Source organism: Mustela lutreola, chromosome 8, assembly GCF_030435805.1.
Source record: "Mustela lutreola isolate mMusLut2 chromosome 8, mMusLut2.pri, whole genome shotgun sequence".
Taxonomy (NCBI): domain Eukaryota; kingdom Metazoa; phylum Chordata; class Mammalia; order Carnivora; family Mustelidae; genus Mustela; species Mustela lutreola.
The window spans coordinates 78,295,148-78,309,198 of NC_081297.1; the positions used below are offsets into that span (position 1 = coordinate 78,295,148).

General features: G+C 38.6%; 1 protein-coding gene and 1 long non-coding RNA gene across 13 annotated transcripts in view; one reads left to right on the forward strand and one right to left on the reverse strand.

Annotated features, from left to right (window-relative positions):
* LOC131838909 (uncharacterized) overlaps positions 1-8,496 on the forward strand; it is a 32,939-nt gene extending 24,443 nt beyond the window's left edge. The window contains exon 3 of the long non-coding RNA XR_009356740.1: positions 8,209-8,496. This is a non-coding gene — a long non-coding RNA (uncharacterized LOC131838909). The remainder of the gene's footprint in view (positions 1-8,208) is intronic.
* ABCC9 (ATP binding cassette subfamily C member 9) overlaps positions 1-14,051 on the reverse strand; it is a 158,150-nt gene that overhangs the window by 9,003 nt on the left and 135,096 nt on the right. For all 12 annotated transcript variants that reach the window (XM_059185727.1, XM_059185722.1, XM_059185716.1 and 9 more), the window contains 7 exons: positions 11,343-11,444; positions 10,651-10,771; positions 9,083-9,213; positions 8,254-8,332; positions 5,152-5,260; positions 3,706-3,809; positions 465-598 (listed from right to left, as the gene is read on the reverse strand). In XM_059185727.1, the coding sequence (XP_059041710.1) occupies positions 465-598; positions 3,706-3,809; positions 5,152-5,260; positions 8,254-8,332; positions 9,083-9,213; positions 10,651-10,771; positions 11,343-11,444 (780 nt within the window). The remainder of the gene's footprint in view (positions 1-464; positions 599-3,705; positions 3,810-5,151; positions 5,261-8,253; positions 8,333-9,082; positions 9,214-10,650; positions 10,772-11,342; positions 11,445-14,051) is intronic.

Below are 14,051 nucleotides of genomic sequence, written 5' to 3' on the forward strand. Positions count from 1 at the left end.
TGAGCACTGGAATTTTATTGCCTTAAGAATTTATCGAAAAGTGATAGTTAATTTATTTCATATTTACTGGCAGTAGACTGTCATATCTCCTTTACTATAATTCTCAATGAGCTATCATCAGTTAATTAAAGAGATGAATGAGGGGCGCCTGGGTGGCTCAGTGGGTTCAAGCCTCTGCCTTCAGCTCAGGTCATGATCCCAGGGCCCTGGGATCGAGTTCCGCATCGGGCTCTCTGCTCAGCAGGGAGCCTGCTTCCTCCTTCTCTCTCTCTGCCTGCCTCTCAGCCTACTTGTAATCTCTGCCTGTCAAATAAATAAATAAAATCTTAAAAAAAAAAAAAAAGAGAGAGAGAGAGATGAATGAGAAGACACTGAAAACAACAGCACTAAGGACTTCGAACCCAATCAGGAAAAACTGAGTTGTCATTTTCATGTGCATTTCCCCAGCTCTTCAATGCACTCACTGTGGCCATGTCAATGGAAGCCGTAGCTTCATCCATGATAAGAATGCTGCTCTTGCGGACAAAGGCCCGAGCAAGGCAGAACAGCTGTCTCTGTCCAACGCTGAAGTTCTCCCCACCTTCGGTGACAACTGCATCTACATCAGAGAGAGAAGCGAGGATTTCACTAAAATGTTGTTAATATTTTCCTTGAGCAGAGTAGGGAAAAATAGGAATGTCCTACAAGAGAATGGGGGATCTTAGTGTACTGTTGCAAAGATTTCATACTGGAAAGGTGAAGGGAATTTTTACTTCAGGAAAATGAAGATGAACCTGGGCCATCCTAATTTTGGCAAAAGGTGGTGAATATCTTTATATCCTTATAGCGGATATAAAATACTGGTAAGTATTTTGAAGAATGGAAGACCTGAGAGCTTTTTAATTATTTAATATAATTTACTAAGGACACTACTTAATATAATTATCTGAGGCCGAGAGAAATGAAGTGGCTTGGCCATGATCACACAGGTAATTTACAGTAGAACTCAATAAGAAACAGAACACTCTTGGGGTACCTGGGTGGCTCAGTGGGTTAAGCCTCTGCCTTATGAATGCCATTTTTATGAATTAAAGATTACATGGTGCTTGGGTCATGATCTTAGAGTCCTGGGATCAAGCCCCACATCGTGTTCTCTGCTCAGCAGTGAGCCTGCTTCCCCGTCTCTCTCTGTGTCTGCCTCTTTGCTTACTTGTTGATCTCTCTCTCTCTCTCCGTCAAATAAATAAATAAAATATTTTAAAAAGAGAGAAAGAAGAAAAAAGAAAGAAACAGAACATTCTTGACCCCAGTGTCCATTTCTTTTTTCATTATACCATCCCACGGGACTGTCAGTTCCATATGGTTAAGGACTGGGTTTGTTTTTGTTTGTCATTGTATCCTCAGCACTTGGCATCTGACACAGCAGCTGAATAAAACATTATTGGAAGGATAAATGAATGTTAGATCCTCACTATCATTTTCTTTTTCTTTTTTGGTTTCCGTCCACATTTTGTAAGCTGTCTTATTGTCAGTTTAAGATAAATTCTGTTTTCAAAATACCTCTTTAACACTTCCTAGTAGAGTCATAAATCTCTATTTTATATTTTCTCATTGCGTCAAATTCTTGGAATTTTTCATCCTTGGGTGCTATACCTTTATTCTCTAAATTTTTAAGTTTACATAATAAATAAGGAGGGTGTGAGAGACGATAGATGTTCTTCACCAGAACTGGTATGAACCAGATCTTTATCAAACAATTGATGTAATCTTTGTGAAACCAGCGAACATAAACAACATTCAATTACATAGTGTAAATACAATCCTCTATTGTTTATGCTACACCATAACGCTTGAACTCTGTGCCCATGATTCAGAATAGGTGCATACATCTTTCATGTGAGTGAAGAGGACTACAGAGTCATGATTGCCTATAATCCTAACTACTAAACGTGTGTCTAAATACCACGGGAGAAGGGTCTATATGCATTATCAACTTCTCAAGTAGACTTGCTTGGCTCACCATGCAATACATCAAAATTACAATGGGAAAGTTCATTCAGATCCCTGGAATTGCTCCCACAACCTAACACTATGAAGTTGATAAAGCTATCTTTAAAGAAATGCTATCTGAATTTCTGTTTGTGGGATGCCTTTCCCTTGGGACTTAATTAAAATCATAAAAAGTATTGTTTTTGAGTAGGTCCTCCTTCCCAAATAAACACGGTGTATTTTGTGGGCTGATTTTTTTTTTTTTCAGATGCCAAAACAAAACAAGATTGCAACTACATGTTATATATATATATTTTTTAAAGATTTTATTTATTTATTTGACAGAGAGAGATCACAAGTAGGCAGAGAGGCAGGCAGAGAGAGAGGAGGAAGCAGGCTCCCTGCTGAGCAGAGAGCCCGATGTGGGACTCGATCCCAGGACCCTGAGACCATGACCTGAGCCGAAGGCAGCGGCTTAACGCACTGAGCCACCCAGGTGCCCTACATGTTATATATTAAATCAAAATTTCAACCAACTCTTACTTTCTGACTGCTTTCTTAAATAAGTTTAGATTTCAAGGAAGCAAAAGTCCCAAATTACATATAGTCACCATTTTTATGAATTAAAGATTACATGGTGCACTTTCTGGTTTTGTTTGGTTTTTAAGATTTTATTTGTTTATTTGAGACAGAGTGAGAGCGAGTGAGGGAGAGAGGGAGAGAGCACAAGCATGGGAGCACAAGCAGAGAGAGAGGGAGAAGAAGGGTCCTCACCGAGCAGGGAGCCCAACACAGGGCTTGATCCCAGGACCCTCGGATCATGATCTGAGCTGAAGCAGATGCTTAACCGACTGACACACTCAGGTGTCTGTCTGGTGTTCTGTTAATTATATTCTTTCCTTATTATGGTTTTATTCTATCATCAGTTATTTGCCAGAAATTGTCTACCTCTGGGACTAAATTTGGATCACTGATTGTCTGAGTACATGTTTTATCCCTTACATGGGTGGCTTGAACCAACACTGCAGCAAAGTATAGAAAATAATGTCTTCACAAAATTATGCCACATAATAAATATTTATAAATATAAACAATAGTCCCTCCTGGCAACAAAGAAAATGCTGCCAATGTGGAGAAACCGCCTGCTCCTACATGGTACGGAGTACTCTGAAACTAGTAGCCTCTTCAATCCTCTACCCCATTTACTGTGGGTCAAGGGTCATGTCAATCACATGAGAATGACCACAGGGAAATATTCTGATTCAAATATCCTATATATATCACTGGGGCACCTGGGTGGCTCAGTCCACTAAGCGTCCCATTCTTGATTTTGGTTCAGATCATGATCTCAGGGCTGTTGACTGAGCCTGCTTGAGATTCTCTGTCTCCCCCTGCCCTTCCTCCTCCATTCGTGCTTTTTCACCCTCTCTCCAAAAAAGTAAAATAAAACAAAATAAGTTAAAATGACCTGTACCACTAAAGTGAAAAGAATGAAGAGTTAAATGTATTAACTGGAATACTCCGGAGTGTTCAGATAGAAGAGAATTTGTTATAGGTTTCATCCTCTGGCATCCTATGAAAAAATATTAGATTTTGAAGTGTCCTAATGAGTGTTGGAGATTATTTTAAATATAAGGGTACTTAACATGAATTATGTGATTCTAGCATAAATTATAGATAGAGATATGTAAAATTAATTGCATATGTAAAAATAAATGTATTCTCTAGAAAATATACCTAGACCTCCTGGTAGGGATTTGACCATATTCTTCAGCTGAGCAATTTCTAGAGCTTCCCAGAGTCTGTCGTCTGTGCATTTACACTCTGGATCTAAATTAAATCTGTAGGGAAAAAAACAAGTTATTCAGTGAATAAATAAAAATAAAAGCATTTTTACATATGTTTGCTTATTGCTATTCTTTCCTTAAAATATAAGTCCCATTTGTTTTGGTTACTATATCCCTAGTACCTAGACCAGTGCTCAGGATAGAGCAGGCATTCAATTCATGTTGGTTGAATAAATGAATGATGAACATGATGTTATGAAAAATGTTTTCTGAAAATACAGTTAGTAAATTTATATGTTGTATATGCCATGATAATATTCATTATGTGGATTTATCCACTTTCATACTCTCTTTAATGTAACTTGAGTAGTGTCTAGCAACGCATTTTTACAGAACCTATGATTATAGGAGAACATGCAATGCTATCTTAGAGGGTCCATGCTGCACCAACCACAATAGTAGTATTAGTAATAAATCTACCAGACACATCCATTCACTATGGCATTGCTAACTAACTGGATACATCCCCAACTTTTAACTTTTACAGCTGAATATCGAGCACTCTTACAGCCATTATCTCTTCAAGACAAAAAGAGGTTACTTCTTTTTGTTTATTTAATTTAATGTTTATTTTATTTAATTACTTCTTTGTAATTAAGGTAGAGGAGGGGAGCAAGAGAGAACAGAGGATGGGTGCAAGGAGAGACCCGACCTGGTGCGTAATGCCACAGTGCGCTTTAGAGTCAGACAAACTTGCCTTGGAATTGCTGTTCTACCACTTACTAAGTGCGTGAACTCAAACAAGTTAAAGCTTCTCTGAGGTTCAAAATTCTTATCCGTAATATGAGGGTAATAACACTAGAGCGGTGCTTTGAGGATTTAATGAGACAAGTATTTAAAGCACTTAGCAGATAGTAGATACCTTTTTTTTTAACCTGTAGGAAACCATAAATCAGGCATGAAGAAGATTGTAGCAACTACTTAAAAGCAATTTTGGCTGAAAGAAAAATTATGAGGGACGGGGAATCAAGGGATTAACCAGACTCAATTATCTGCTAAACCCAAGCCAGATGCATAAGGAATAGGCAGGTGTCTGTAGGGTAGAACACCTTAGAAATGCCTGCCAAGAATCACTGCCCCAAGGACAGAGGAAAAAGTGACTTGTGGAGTCAAATTGAAAGAGCAGAGCTCCTGGAAAAACATAAAGGACTGGCTTCTATCGGTTAATTTAGCAATTCTAGGGTTTCCCAAACCAAACTGTTGGCCAGAATATTTGATCCTATCATCCTGATAATGTCATTCACACCTACCTGAAAAATAGTTCTGAGTAAAACGCTCCCATGAGTCAAAAGTTAAACCCTGAAACATTCGGGTTTCTGTTGAATACATCACCTACCTAATAGAACCACTGAATAGTATTGGATCCTGCAAAATGATTGAAAGTCTAGAACGCAGGGTGTGCAGTGGTAGTTTCGAAATGTCTATCCCATCAATGACAATCTTTCCTGTTAAGCAGAAACAAAAAAATGCAGGCTTGTAGTAAAATCAAAAGTAAAATAATATTTGTTTATAAATTGAAAGTACTTTCTAGTTCACAGTTGAAACTCAAAAGATAAAGCTTTCCATTTAAGTATTAGACACATCATTATGCATTTCTATGAAAAATATACATTTTAGTGGTATGTTCTCTTTCTTAAGTATTTTTTCTTTTTTAAAAATTTTATTTTATTTTATTTTTTTTAGATTATTTATTTATTTATTTGACAGAGAGAGATCACAAGTAGACCAAGAGGCAGGCAGAGAGAGAGGGAAGCAGGCCCCCTGCGGAGCAGAGAGCCTGATGCGGGACTCGATCCCAGGACCCTGAGATCATGACCTGAGCCGAAGGCAGCGGCTTAACCCACTGAGCTACCCAGGCGCCCCTTTAAGTATTTTCTTTTAAAATAATTCACAATTTTTATTCAGTTTCCATGTTTCCTACAAACCAAAAGTACTTTTTCTCCTTAATGGGTCTTCTTCCTTCCTATATTTATCCTTGTTCCCTGTTTTATTTTCCTTCATATTGTACTTGATATACATTTACTTATCTTTTTTTAATTGTCTCTCTCTCTCCCAACTAGAATACAAACTCCTTGAAGACAGTGATTTTTGTCTAAATTATTCACTCTTTTTTATTGATGAACAAGACAGTGCACTGTAAATAAGAAAATTCTATGGCAGGATGCCTGGGTGGCTCAGTGGGTTAAGCCTCTGCCTTCGGTTCAGGTCATGATCTCAGGGTCCTGGGATCGAGCTCCACATCGGGCTCTCTGCTCAGCGGGGAGCCTGCTTCCTCCTCTCTCTCTCTGCCTTTCTCTCTGACTGTTTGTGATCTCTCTCTTGTTCTCTCTCTGTTAAATAAATAAATAAAATATTTTTAAAAAAAGAAAAGAAAATTCCATGACAGATATCAAATTTTATTTGTTTTTTAAAAGATTTTATTTATTTATTTGAGAGAGACAGACAGAGAGAGAACATGAGAGGGGAGAAGGTGAGAGGGAGAAGCAGACTTCCCATGGAGTTGGGAGCCTGATGCGGGACTTGATCCCGGGACTCTGCGATCATGACCTGAGGCAGTGGCTTAACGAACTGAGTCACCCAGGAGCCCAGATATCACATTTTAATTAATTTCTCCATACTGTATTTAGATTTATTAGAGATTTGTGCCATCTTGATATCTTTTCCTCAAATTGATAAATTGTTAGATTATTTTATCACATCACTTTGTGCAAAGACAGAACTGCCATATGAAATGAATAGGCCAGACAAAGAATGGAGCCCCTTTTCCAACTAGATTTAGATTCAAGAGGAGACAAAGTGATCAGCTAAACTTTCTTTCAGGAATAACACATTATCTATTAAAATCTTTTTTTTTTTTTAAATTTTATTTATTTATTTGACAGAGAGAGATCACAAGTAGGCAGAGAGGCAGGCAGAGAGAGAGAGAGGAGGAAACAGGCTCCCTGCTGAGCAGAGAGCCTGATGCGGGACTCGATCCCAGGACCCTGAGATCACGACCTGAGCCGAAGGCAGCGGCTTAACCCACTGAGCTACCCAGGCGCCCTATCTATTAAAATCTTAAAAGCCTAATGCTAAAGAAGAGACTCACTCATTCATAGCCCACATGGGGCCTGGCAGCATGTTTCTGGATTCATAAAGAACAGGCTAATCTAATATGTTCAGTTATAACCACAGGTCTGTCTGTTCATTTGTTTGTTTAATGAAAAGTGTCAATCAACTGTCTTTGGATCATGTAACTGGCTTATAAGGCAAATCCAGGGCGCCTGGGTAGCTCAGTGGGTTAAAGCCTCTGCCTTCAGCTCAGGTCATGATCCCAGGGTCCTGGGATGAGCCCCGCATGAGGCTCTCTGTTCAGCAGGGAGCCTGCTTCCTCCCTCCCTCTCTCTGCTTGCCTCTCTGCCTACTTGTGATCTGTTGGTCAAATAAATAAATAAAATCTTAAGGCAAATCCACTGAAAGTCCTTAAAAAAGATATCTGTGTTTTATTTATTATTACTAGCCGTGGAAGAGAAACCTGCTAACCCACCGGCTGATCCCTACTACTCTGCTCCTGAATTCAAACCCCGAGGAGATTGCGATTCCTATAGTTCATCTCTGTTCATAAGCTGACCCCTCCACCTCACAGAGCTGTTGCATAGATTACATATCATAAACTGTCAGGTACAATAAAAATGTGAAGTACTAGAATCCTCATCGCGATCATTTCAGATAATAATAGGAAGCACGTCCTTGAGCTGATGACAAGCACATTGCTGGATTCTCTTCTACTCAAGACAGTTTACAGGCTCAGCTGTTTATAGGCCACTTGATGGACTAAATAATGGGACATATTTTTCTAAAGCAAAGATTAAATTATTTCCATGTATTATGTTATTAATAATTCTGTAGATGAATAAGTATTTTTTTATACTGTCAACATATGCTTGTGCTTAGCAGGTTGCCACCCCACAAAATGTTCCGCATCATTAAACCTTGTTATGAAGGTAAGAGTCATGCACCAAAATTAATAGTGCAGATTATTTATCTCCTTGCATTTTTTTTTTCCTTTGATGGAAATGGGTATGTTTTTAGTTTGAGCAAAGCAAGACAGTCTTCCTTTCTCTTCCTTCCTCTTGAAATGCCACCTATATCTATGGCTGTTCAAAATGGTGGCTTTGTTTTCATTTTATCAGTTTATTAGAATTCATTAACAACAATCTCTGGAGCCAAGTTGAGAGCTAATAATTTTATTAACAATTCTGTGTTCATTCTTTAATTCTAGACTGTTGATCTGGGATACCTGACTCAATCCATGGGTTGCAGGATGCAAAGTCCTCATAAATCTTTGCTCTTTATTTCTGCAGGATTAGGTAACTTGAAGTCTCACTTTTTTTTTTTTTTTTTTTTTTTTAAGGAAAAGCACCACATAGCCAACGAGAACATTTAGTTAGTAACTTACCATCAAATATATCCACCATTCTGAAGAAAGCCAGTGATAATGATGACTTTCCACTGCCGGTGCGACCGCAGATGCCCACCTAAAAAATAAGTGTCACTCAGAGAAAAAAGGACTCAGAAAAAAACAAAACAAAACAAAACAAAACAGAAGATGGGCAAAAAATATTTTTATTTTCAACAAGATGCCATGGGGAAACTGTACCTCTATTTAAATAGTTGTAATAAATTATCATTCTTTTCTTAAGTGTCCTTTATGTATCATTATTAAGATAAAAACACAGAATCCTCACAAATCTTCAATGATTTCATTCTAACTCTTTTTATTTGTATGTGGCTGTGGTGTTTTTCCTTCGTGGCTTCATTTTTGCACTTAGTATCTTGTTGGCCTAATAAGTAAGTATTCAATTTTATCTTAGAAGTGATGATTTTATAACAAAAAGTAGATGGACTCCAATTTTTTTCTGCACACTTCCTCTTTTTAAAGTAGCTAAAATGAATCATTTTGGGACTAAAGTTAGTACAAATACAAAAGTTCTCTAGGGGATGTCTGATATGGCTGTGATCCAGAAGCTAGAAATTTGGAAAAACACACATATTGGTGATTTTCCTCATCTTCGTGGGAGACTAATGAACAATACAATTTAAAGAATGTGCATTTTATCCTGGTTCTCTCTCTTTTCTCTTTTATGTAGATAGTTTGACCTGTAAATTGTAGGGAGTCTAATGTGAGCCCAGTGAGAATGTACTTGGCTGGATGTCTAAAAGCTTAGCTAGTGAGCAAGTGGCTCCTTCTCTGATCTGTATGAAACAAATGGCAGTGAATTCCATACCTTTTGCCCGGGTTTGATGTAAGCTTTGACGTGCTTAAGAACAGGTTTCAGATTATTTTCATATCTCACACACAGGTCATGAATCTTGATCTCTCCTTCCTGCGGCCAATGTTCTGGAACTTGAGCGGGGTCTGGGGGGTGAGAGTGGGATAGGGGAAATCAGAGGGCGAGAAGGAGACAAGGAGCAGGAGGGACAAGGAGGGAGAGAGAGAGACAGGAAGAAACAGACACATACTTATATATGTTTTTACATGCAAACATATCCTTTTTTAAATAAATTTAACGTCATACTGAGCCAAATTCTGTATCTTTTTAAAACTGAAATTACATTCAGAGCAAAGGCCTAATGATTGAGAACTTTCAAAATAGTTTTTGTGCATGTTTCTTTCTGAAGCATGAACTATCACGTCTTTCCTGCATTCTACCACTTGATTCTACTGAAGATACTTCATCTGTGAGTTGATTCATGTGTTCAGTCCATCAATCATCAAGCAGCTGAGTGCCTAAAAATGTGAGAGGTGTTGTGCAAGGTCTTGGGAATATGGAGATGGAAGTCATGCCTCAATTCATGCCTCCCTGCATCCTGGGGAAGCATCAGAATCTACAGTACTGCATGCAGTCACATGATGGAGTCCAGCCCAAGGCGCTCCGGGAGCATAGATGGCATAACCTGAGAGTTCCAGGAGAACTTCAAGAGAAGATGGTGATTGAGATGAGTCTTAAAGGACTAGGGATGGGGAGATTTGTTTCAAATATATATGGAGAGAACAAAGATAATAAGAAACCACAGCATGTTGGATAGGTGATGAGAGATGAGTCCAGATATGTGGGCAAGGAACTGATGAAGAGTCTAGTGGTCTTAGCTAACTTATCTGGATTTTGTCCTTGAAGACCCAGATAGCTATAGAAGGATTTAGGCAGAAGAATGCATTTTAAAGATTTTATTTATTTATTTGACAGAGAGAGAAGTCACAAGTAGGCAGAGAGACAGGCAGAGAGAGAGGGGGAAGCAGGCTCCCCACTGAGCAGAAAGCCCTATGCGGGGCTCCATCCCAGGACCCTGAGATCATGACCCGAGCTGAAGACAGAGGCTTTAACCCACTTAGCCACCCAGGCGCCCAGAAGAATGCATTTTAAGCATGAAATTTGAATTTAAGAAAGATCATTCTATCTTCAGTATTGAATTCCCTGCCAATTTTATTCTAGCAAAGCTGAGAATCTCAGTGAGTAAGATCCAAGTTTCTTGACATCTAGGTTAGTTAATAGGATCTTGAGAAAGAGAATGTAATAGTTCATAGTGTAAGCTGGTAATGAATGTAATATTCTTTATAATTATCTTTAACTATTACTATATAATACCCATTTGGAGTCTGTCGTATCCCAAACTTTTCAAGCCTAAATAGTTTTATCATTTCAGGTGTACCTCATAAAGCAAGGTCAAGACGAGAAGGGATTCTCTGGATATTAAAGTGGAGAAAAAAAGCAAGAATGACAATATGTCTGACATACAACTAATAGTGGTATAAAATAAATATTTGAGTGAAACAAAATAATATTCAGAACAATACCCATAGTGCCTTCATAGTTCTCAGATTCCATAGTCAAGAAACTGTTCACTTTCTTCACTGCCCCCATCTGGACCTCCAGGTCAGCCAAGTTCCTCACAACCCAGTTCAAGTAATTGGTTATCTGTGTCAAGTGACAAAAAGAAGTTAACACATTTGAAATAAAGTAACGATCTTTATAATCACTGGATATCTTAGGATAGGACGACTTGGACAGTTAGTGTACATTATGTAGTACAATTCATAACACCAGGGAGGGTGTTATGGGATAAAGCAGGAAAAGGAGATGTCCACTCTTCTTCAAGGGTCCTCACATGTCAATGATTCATAAACTGTCCTCCGATTTCCCTGCACAAGTTGCATGTACCTCTGTTTGCACTTATCTCATTTATATTCATATTCATTTTAGTGTCCCCAAATAGGCTGTGAACAACTTAAGACAAGGCTCTCAAATAGCCTTGGAAGTGCTCTCACCATAGTTTCTGAGGAGTTTTTAAAAACCAGTTTGCAGTATTAGAAATGAATCCACAGTGTCCTAAAATGCTGGGTTTATACCCCAATCTCCATTATTTGCAAGAGGTCATTTTGTTACGAATTTCAATCTGCTCCTCTTATGTCCATGAATAGGAGTTGATAACAGCTAGAGAAAGTACCTCCAACACTACATGAAAAGAGGTGTTTTCATCCATACCTACCGTCAGTGCATACAGAAGACCCAAACCCACCAATCCAGAATTGGAAGAGCCGCTGATGGAGGCAATGGACGCCGTGAGGACAATGCAAGCTCCCAGATAATCCTAGAAAGAAGCAAGAAAAGGCGTTAAAAGATTCTCCTCAAGTTCTTAAAAGATCCCAATCAATTTACAGATGTGATCACCAAGACAGTACACATCACTTCTTGTGTGTCCTGTTAAGCTTCTGAGGAAGGCTACCGAAGATAGGGATGAATGCCGACTCACCACGTTAAGGCTGGAATGGGCGTAGTTCAGTGATCTCATTGTATCCATGCAGAAATGGATTCAGAGAAGTCTGTCTCTTGCCAGAAATTCAGCTCCAATTTGTGGCCCAACCAGCAACAGACAAAGGGTTTCTTTTTCTCCTCCGCTCCCCACCCCCACCGGCCCTTTCTATTGCACTGTGTTGCCAGATAAGCAATTATTTGGAGACTTTTTATTTCCTACCTTAAATTTCATATGTGTTTATTTCTGGGTTATGACCTATCTCCCTTGTGCGATGTAGTAAGGGACCTGCAGAAATTTGCTTCTGGCTGCCTTGTTGAGACTGATATCTAAACTTTTTGTTGAATATCTGGGTTCAGAGTCTGGGACATCAAACCTCCAGATTCCATGAAATAAGAAAAAGGGTTATATTTAGTCATAAATGGGAAGTGTGGGCCTGTCTTAGAGCATCTGAATTATCTATGGTCTATCAGTGATAAACTCTTCTATGAAATTTTAAAAAATTCATTGAAGTCAGTCTTTCTCAAATAAGAAACAGGGCACTTCTGTCCATTTTCTTTCTTTAAAAAAAAAAAAGATTTTATTTATGGATTTAAGAGAGAAAGAGAGAGCACAGGGGGTGTGTGGAAGGGTAGAGGGAGAGGGAGAGAATCTTAAGCAAGGTCATGGTCAATGTGGGACTCAATGCCACAACTCTGAGATCATGAACTGAGCTGAAATCAAGGGTTGGATGCTTAACCGACTAAGCCACTCAGACACCCCACATCTGTCCATTTTTGAACACTTCTTCCTTTCCCATTCCCCAGCACTCTTAGTCACTGTTATGTCTTATCATTTGAAAAAGAAATCTTAAAAACTTTTCATGCTGATGAGTCATATGTACCAGAAGCAGGTAACATTTCAGGCATGAGCACCTCTAGAACTATTTCAAGTCTCATTTCACTTGTGACCTTCCTAGCTAGACATGTCTCTGATCCCTAAAAAGAAAAAAATCCAAAACCTAATAACTAGGTGATAAGGCTTTAATGACAGTAATGGGAGTGTTTAACATGCTGGCGTCAACAAATGATGTTACTCAAATCCGCTCACATGTGTGCATTCCTGCCTCTTTTTAGAACACATCCAAAGATCCAGGTCTTGAAGAGGAATCAATAATCCCAGACTTTGCCAATTACCACACAAATACTTTAAACCCCTTTGAAACTCAGTTTCTTTGGGAAATAGAAATGATACCTAATTCAAAGACTTTGAAAGGACTCAGAAAAGATTAAATACCCATTGGATTTCACCACCTCCATGTACCAGGATGTCTTTTTTCCTCTGGATGATTTTCAAATGTTTGAAGAAGCTTAAAAGTTTATATGCGCCATAAAACATCAAAGGTTACAAAAAGCCTCTAAAATTTAATTCCATAATGATTTCCATGATCTTTACAAAGAATAAAGAAAGAAATCATGCAGAGTTACTCTCTTGAGGCAGTAAATTCCCAAGAGGTAGTAAATACTCCTTTGATTGCTTCTTCCCGTTGGACCATGTGTTAACAACTCGTCACATCTCCATTAGACAGTACTTCTTTCTTTTCCCTTTATTTGAAGCAACAACTACACGGGTGCATAATCTAACCAGTCTGGGCCACTCTTGGAATACGAATTTTTCCTTCCAGCCCTCTGTGCAAAGTTAATATTTCTGAAGGTCTGCCATAAATTTGTAACTTCTATATTATCTTTTATAAAAAGACTCATAAAAATTTTCTGTGATGAGTCCCAGAGTAAGTTAGTATCAGGAGATACTTTGAGTAAGGCCCTTCCTCCCAGCTTGATATAAAGAAACACGCCATTCAGCTTCAGAGAAATTTCTGTGGGTAAAGGACACACTAAGGATTTGAATCAAGGCACCTTTTTATTAACTTCTATTCTCCACTCCTTCCCAGATGACCTTATTGGGAGGAAGAGCTTTGTTCATTCATATAGTCATTCTCGTGTGTGTGTGTGTGTGTGTGCGCGCGCATTGGTTTTTAAAAAAATTTCACTTAGTTAACATATGTTAACATATGTTAGTTTCAGGAGTAGAATGCAGTGATCCATCACTTGGATAGAACACCCAATACTCATCGCAAGTGCCCTCCTTAGAGTCCACTGCCCATTTAGCACATCTCCCCATCCACCTCCCCTTCATCAACCCTCTTTGTTCTCTATAGTTAAAAGTGTGTTTTATGGTTTGCCTCTCTCTCTCTTTTCCCCCCATGTTCATCTGTTTCATTTCTTAAATTCCACATATGAGTAAAATCATATGGTATTTGTTTTTCTCTGACTGACTTATTTCACTCTCTAGCTCCATCCACGTTGTTGCAAATGGCAAGATTTCATTCTGTTTTTAGTGTATGTGCTGCCGAAGTGAACACTGCTTCTTTTTTTATGGATGAGTAATATTCTGCTTCTTTATCCA